Source organism: Phaethon aethereus (assembly GCF_964289735.1).
Source record: "Phaethon aethereus genome assembly, chromosome: 2".
NCBI classification, from domain to species: domain Eukaryota; kingdom Metazoa; phylum Chordata; class Aves; order Phaethontiformes; family Phaethontidae; genus Phaethon; species Phaethon aethereus.
Window position 1 is genome coordinate 165,757,483 of NC_138582.1, and position 7,401 is coordinate 165,764,883.

The 7,401-nt window shown below is 53.3% G+C and overlaps 1 protein-coding gene across 1 annotated transcript; it reads right to left on the reverse strand.

Annotated features, from left to right (window-relative positions):
- Nucleotides 1-265: 265 nt before the first annotated feature.
- CSRNP1 (cysteine and serine rich nuclear protein 1) lies at nt 266-5,559 on the reverse strand (the record flags this gene model as incomplete). The annotated part of the gene is made up of 4 exons (XM_081996822.1): nt 266-1,249; nt 2,206-2,502; nt 2,863-3,122; nt 5,388-5,559. The coding sequence occupies 4 exons, from the start codon at nt 5,557-5,559 to the stop codon at nt 266-268; spliced, it is 1,713 nt and encodes a 570-aa protein (XP_081852948.1).
- Between the last annotated feature and the right edge of the window lie 1,842 nt (nt 5,560-7,401).

The following is a 7,401-nucleotide window of genomic DNA, read 5'->3' on the forward strand; positions in this document are numbered from 1 at the left end:
CCTCCCTCCCTACCCCACCCTGTCATGAAAGGTTAGAAATTTTTGCACAAACAGCGAGGACTGATTGTAGCTGCAGTATGTCAAAACGTCCACGTTCTATAAAGACCAAAAATAGTTTGTTTGCTTAGAAAGTCTTTTTTGTTGTTGTTGTTTTCCACCTTATTTTTGAGTAGCGCATCATCCTTTTGGTGAAAGTTTGTCTGTCCAACCATTCCTTGGTTTTGCTTTTGGCGCTGGTCCTTCCCACCCCAGCCACGCGGGCTTTTCACACTTTCACCGTCTCCATCAGCGATGACTTGATAGCATCCTCCAAAAGTTGATTGTCTGTGAAAGGGGCTGGGGTTTCGGGGACGGATTCGGACAAACCGATGAGGGACTCCAAGAAACAGGAGCCCTGATCTCCAGCTTGTGGGAAGCCAGGGAAATTAGGCAACTGAAACTGTAATGCTGAGAAGTTATCAAGGTTCTCATACTCCTTTAAGGAGTTGTAAAGGGGTCCCAAGTTATAGTCCGAGAAGGACTGGAAGAAATCCAAGGAGTCAGAGGAAAGGCTGAGGTCAGCGTAGCTCTTGGAGCAGGGCTCGGCCGGGGATGCGGCGCAGCAGGACAGCCCGTCGCAGCGCACGTGGGCAGCATCCTCCAGCAGACCGCCGCCATCCTGGTTGGCGTTCTCATCCAGGCACTCGGAGAGGTGGGACAAGTGGCCAGGGACAGGCTTGGCCTCGCCGCCGTGGTCCTCGATGAAGAAGTCGGTGGGGTGGAAGCAGCTCAGGTCACCCTGGCTGTGGCCACCCTCTTCCTCGGCATCTGAGTCATTGAAGTGGAGGATGCGCGCCAAGCCGTCGTCGTCCACGTCCGACTGGGATTTGTCAGAGGGGAGGCTCTCGTAGGGCTCCTCCAGGTCCTCGCTGGGGTGGGAGGAGATGGAGGAGTCCGTCATGTCGCTGCTGCAGCTGTTCTCCCCCAGGGCCTCCAGGTCGGGGCTGAATTGGAAGGCGGGTGCCAGCGGCACGGCGCGCTCCTCCGGAGAGCCCTTCCCCGCTGCACATCCCAGGGGTGGGAGCCGCTCCCGAAACGGGGGCTCGGCCTCCGCCGCCTTCTCACTGCTCTGCTGCTGCTTCTCCAGCTCCAGCTTCATGATGGTGTGGATGAAGTGGGTCTGCACTCGGGCCTGGTTGAACTCGATCCTGCCCTCGGTGTTGCCGCAGCCGTCCTTGGTGCAGCCGCAGGGGAAGGAGGTGTGATCCATCTGGTGCGGGGAGAAGCAGAAGCAGAAAGTTAAAAGGTTCCAAACAAAGCAAAATATAACGCTCCAACAGCAGACGTAAGAGGGCAAACATGAGTTTTTATACATTGCATCACAATATTTAATACCTGACCCATATCGTGAGCTTCTGCCCATCGCCGAGATAAGGACAAATTGCTCAACAGGCATCTGCAGCCCCTTTACGTCCCCCTCAGCCGCTGGCGGGGGGCCGTGACCCCCCCAGGGAGCCCCCGTCCGCCCACGTGCGCCCATCCGCCTGTGCACACCCACCCTACACCAGCCTCAGCCTGCAACCACGGCACCGAGTGAGCGAGCGGCACCCAGAATAGGGAATATGGCTCCCCAAACCCAGCCAGGCAGGCACCCCTAAAAAATTAAAATGGAAAATATAATAAGCTGATGGAATGTACAGGGATTATCCTACTTTGCGGGTGGTCTGCGCAGCTAGCCGTGGGCTGACGCTCAGCTGACGCTCCCACGTTCGCCTGAGCACGCTGGGAGTTGTGATACACACCAAGGGAAGGTAAAATTAAAAATAAAAGCAGGGGGAGGAGAAGAAATTGCGTGAGGAGCAAGCGGCTTTTGTTCGGGAAGACATTCCCACGTCTCCCATCTCCAAGAGGAGACCACGCAGGTATGGGTCTCGTGGGGATGGACAGCGTGGGTGCATTCCCACTGCCGGCTCGGGCACATCCCCACGGCTGCACCAGCAGCACGGGGATGGCCACACCGGTGATTTGGGAAGCGGACGCTTTCGAGCAGCCCGGGGAGCGTCTCCAAGAGCTTTTCTCGCCTGCTTCAGGCCCGGTGCAGGGGGGAACGGATCCGTTTTACAAGCTGCCCCAACTCTCTCCCGCCTGCTCAAAACCCCCCTGCTTTAACCTACACGTCAGCTGGAGCCGCGGCTTCTCCCCCGCGCCCAGAGGCGAGGGCAGTACCTGACATTTAATGCCTGCCAAGCTGCAGCTGCAGGTCTCGGGGTCGCAGACCTCCCGGCAGTCGCAGCCGCAGTCCTCCCGGGACAGGCGGATGTTGTGCAGCTCCCGCTTCTCCTCCTTGTCGATCTTCTTAACCCCCACGGCTTTCAGCAGCGCGCGTCTCTTCTTGGCGGGGTAGGGCTGGAGGAAGAAGCCGTCCTCCAGGTCCACGTTGCTGACGTCGATGTCGTCGTCGGAGATGTCCTCAATGGTGAGCTGGCTGGCCTCCTCGGACTCCTTCGTGCCGTTCATGGTCAGCTGAGGGCAAAAAAAACAGGTGAAGCGTTAGGGACCCGTCAGGGACACACAGCCATCGGCACTCCCCGGTAACGGAAAGACCCGTCCCCCCATGGTGGCTGACCCCAGGACCAAAATCTGTGTCAAAGCCCCCAAAGACCTGACAGACACCTGATGCATGGAGTTCACCACCTCTTCCACCACCTCTCAAGGGTGGAGAACTGTGCAGAAAATCCCACAGCGGAGCCTGTGTGTTTTGGAGACCCAAACAGGGTTAAGGACCGTTGCCCCCAGCTCTCAGAGAGGCTCCTACTAAAAAATGGCCATCAAATAACGACATCCACCCGCTCCTCACCAACCCAGCCCCACGCTCCTACTCACCTTCCATTTCAATGCTTCCAACTTCTCCTCTTTTAATTTCTCTTCGAGCTTCTCTCGACGAACATTTTCCTGCTCCTTTGAAAACTCCGCTAGCGTGAACTGGCGGGAGGAGCTGTGTTTGCTCACCATCCCCAGGGTACAGCCCCCGCGACTAGGCACGCTCGTGAACCCCTGGCAGCGTGGGAAGTAAAACACAGTGACCCGGTCAAACTCCACATTGTTCTTCTTCAGTCGCTTGGATTTCTTCAGGATAGATGTGGCTAAAAATGGGGGAGGGAAGTCACAAAGTCAGTAGTGCCACCCTGCAGACGGGATGGAAATATTACCAACAGGCTGTAAATATTACAAACAGGCAGGACTTGCAATTACTTTCTCAACAGGGACATGATGGGACAAGGTTACAACATCGCCTGATGGCGTCTGGTGTTTTAGGATCGAACGCTTCAAAGGTGGGATGAGGAGGGAGAGGAAACTAAGCCAAGTCCTGACGCATCGGAGCCACCGATCAGATTCACCCAAAGAAACGGCTGCTGCTTCTCCTTCCCGCATGACTTCCTCCAGGAAACGTACATTTGCCTATTCTTCACGTGCAGCAGAGCGTAACGAACAAGCAGCAAACCGTCCTACGTGCCTGTCTTGCTTTAAACCCAAGCGCCCTGCCCCATGTCCAAGAGCTCGCCGTCTGCTCCCGGGATGCCGGATCGCCGACGCTCCCGCGCTGCGTGGCCCCAGCTTTTGTGGCAGGGCAGAAAACAGCAGAAACGGCTGTTTTTCTTGTACTTCCTTTCACCATCCACTGGGAGGAACTATGAATCTATAGTTTATTCTCAAGACACTCGTTCGAGAGCAGCTGCAAAGACGTTAATCTTTACGCAGGTGATCCCCGGGTAAACACGGCAATACATGACTCTGGTTTATCTTAAACTGCTGAAACATGCTACACGCCGTTTAAAGCAGAGCCTCTCCAGAGATACCTGGTTCTGCACGTTTGCACGATGCAAACGCAGCAGATGGAGGTGGTCTAATTAAGCCAGGGCAGGCTCAGAGTCACCGAGTTTCCAGGAGCGTAGCTGGCCATGGAAAGCAAAGCGAAAGGGAGCGGTACTGGGTTACAGAGCTGCTCATTCTGCTGCACGGGTGCGTCAGGAATGAGAGTCGGTGGGGTTTTTTTGGTCCCATTCTCTGCTGCTGCATGGATGTCTTGGTTGTCACCATGGAGAATATGGGGAAAAAAATAACCCAGACAGGATGGGTGACTCCCGCAGAGCTGGGATCCGAGCCCCGCTCTTCGGATGGCAGAGCCGCAGGCAGCCGTACTGCGGGGAGCCAACCGAAAGGGCTGCCAAAAACCCGAGGGGCTCGGCTGGTTTGGCTGGCCCCGAAGGCTGGGAAAGTGTGAGACTGGACAGTTAGCTGCACCCACGTTTCACAAGTCTCGCTTGCCAAAATATAACATTTCAGTTTCATACGAGAAAAAACAACAAAAAAAGCGTTCACCCAGCTGTGTCAGCAGCTTCTGCTAACTAGCTGAGGGTTTCACACTGGGCTCTGCAGTCGCTTTGATGGTATCTTTGCACTGTGCGTTGCATTTTCATAATAACCTTGACTCAATCTTCTAAAACATTAGCTCTTTATCAAAAGGCAAGTTAACCACCGTGATCGTCTATCGGCTGAGCTGCTGCACTTTGGCATTTGCTCCTCTCTCCCCGCACCCCTCCTCTGAAATTGTTTTCCCATTCCTGACCCTTTTCCAATTGAGCCAGAGAATACAAAAAGTTCATTGTTTTGTCACAAAACCTGGGAAGACAAGCAAGAATGAGACTCTTTATTATTACAAGACTTCTAAAGCCTTTTCAGACCACTGCGTGTTTGTGTATGTCTGCTAAGTGGACCTTAACTGCTATATACAGTGGGTGTTCAGGATAATTTACTAGGTTGAACTATTTCTCCTCCATGAAGATGTTCCCCTATTGTCTTTTTTATTTTTCCCCTTCACATGGCAGATAAAAGATTTTACAACCTTGTCTTCTGCACGTTTTCCTAACAGCTCTCAAAACTGGTATTGCTGGGAAAACAAAATAGCATTTATCTGTGCTACCAGCGGAGGCAATGTCAAACGTGTCATGTTCTTTGGCAAAGTACCCAACTTGCGCAGGAAACAAGTTCTGAAACGGTAATTACGCTACTGGTTAATCATTTTTAAAAACCAGCGTTATGGGCCTTTGCTGTCTGTTTAGTCATTGCCTGTGGAACAGCTTGACAGGGCATTGAGGGATGGCCCTACAAGCACCGGCTTGAAGGCACCTCTCTGCACACCCAGGTCTTTGAGTTTCTACTCCTGGGATTATAAAAACAAGATAAATTGGTGTAATGACCGAGAGCCAGTGTCACGGCCGCTTCCACCCGTGAAGGTGTGCTCCAAGGGGGTCTCTGCATGGACAGAGGTGACAACCCACCGCCACGCTACGAAAAACCCACGCCTGGGCATGCCTGGTCCCGGGGAAGGGGCTGCCGGAGGTACTCACGAGTGAAGCCGGGCGCTAAGGCAGAGCCGGGCTTGGGCTCTCCGCGGGAGCTCTCCTCGTCCGACTCCCAGCCCGAGGATGCCGAGGAGGAGAGGGGTGAGCAGGAGGAGGAGGAGCAGTAGGTGCTGTCATCCCCCAGCTCTTCGTACTTCCTCTTCAGTACTCCGCTCATGGTGACGCCGTATCTTTCAGATAACTGGAAAACAAAGGAGAAGAGCAAAATAAAGCAAGGGGAATATCGGCAGTTTCTGGCAACGAGCAGGATGGCTTTAACCCCCAGCAAGACTTCTCCACCAGGTCTACCTGGCGATGCCGGTGTGATTCCCAAAAAGTGCTCTCCCCTCCTAACCCCCCCCCACACCTTACGACCCTCGCCGTGCACACGTGCTGAATTCCCCCCCCCCTTTTACGACGCTGCAGAAAACCCAACTATCGCAGACAACAAACTGCAAACCAATTCAATCAACACAAATGTTATCAAACAATAAGTATTACATTTCGCTTACTAATTCTTTTATGTTAACTCCTTACCCAGATCGCTTTCTACGCAGTTACTGCTTTAACGTCTTGCTAATTACAAAAATAAGCCCGTTTGCAGAGAACAATCTGTTGGCATGATTTACTTGCTACAGCCCCCTGGGGAAACAGACTTATTAAATGAAGCACTGAAATACAAATATATCAACTGTGAAGAACAGCCCTTCTCCTCACGGTGCCTTTCATAGTCAGTCCCCCATTCAATAAGCTATTCTTGTTTAGGCTGGGTTATGTATCAAGCATAGTAGCAATTAAAAACAACGCAGCTAATTAAAAACAAAGGAGCTCTGTACTTGCCTAAATTCCTAAATTTCCTGCGCGTTTTTCTCTTGCTCATCTCAAGGAAAAAAGAATAAAAAATAAAAAAAACGCAAAATAACTTTGTTGCATGTTTTAACCTTTGCTTTCATAAAATCATTGGGTATTTTGTCTCCTGAGGTTGCACAAAAGCTACATGTTTCGCCGACAGTAGGGTATTGGATATCAGAGCCCACCCAACCTGGGATGCTCTTGCGTAGACGATGGACCGTTCCTCCTTTCAGAGGAACATCGCACCAGATGCCCCTGCTTCTGCAGATTTTGAAGCCAGTGAGCCATACCCAAAGCTGGAATCAGGCTGCTGCCAGAGGAGTGACTTGCTTTGACCCCATCCCACCAGGATGTGAGGCACAACCACGGTGGGAGAGATGCAGCCCCAGTCCAGAAACTCCCTCCAGCAAGGAGGGGAGAGCCCCAGCAACGTGGGATGCTACCAGCCACCCCGGTGCTTCGGTAAAACCAGAGGTAATACACAAAACCTAGAGCATCCCTAAAACACAGATGACTCTGGGACAGACACACACAACCCCGGGATGGCGAAAGCGCAGATACAGGGGTGCCAGGTGCCCGGTCCCCGTCCCCTCGGGCCAGCTGAACCTCCTCCACCGGCCAAATTTGTTCTTTGTAACCGTAGCACTTTCTCCCCCTCTTTTGCATGCCTGAAGTTAATTCAAGTCTCTGAAAAGGGAAAAAAACCCCCAAAAAACCCAAAAAAACCCACCACTAAACCCGCCCTGCTGACAGCCCTGAGCAGGCAGCATGGAAACCACACCGGCTTCAAAACCTCCTCACGGTGGGGTTTTCGGTATCTCGCCAGCGCCGCACCGTAACGCGTAGCAGGACGGGAGCACAGGCGGTGCCATCAAAGCCCTGCGCCAGCCCTCCTTAATTACGTACCAACAGCTTCCCAGGAGAGAACAGTCCCCTAAAAGGTCAAAAAAAATTCCCTGGATGAAGCAGTTCCTCAGCCTGAAGAAGTTAATCATTCACCGCAACGCACGCCTACGGGGCCAACGCATCCCCCACGGTCCCTGGTCCTGGGGGCCAGGGAGAGGCCATCCCCTCCATCCTCCCCTCCATCCCTCCATCCTCCCCTCCATCCCTCCTCCTCCTCCTCGGCAGCCCCAGAGCTGCAGGTGGTTTTGCCACAGAGGGGTGG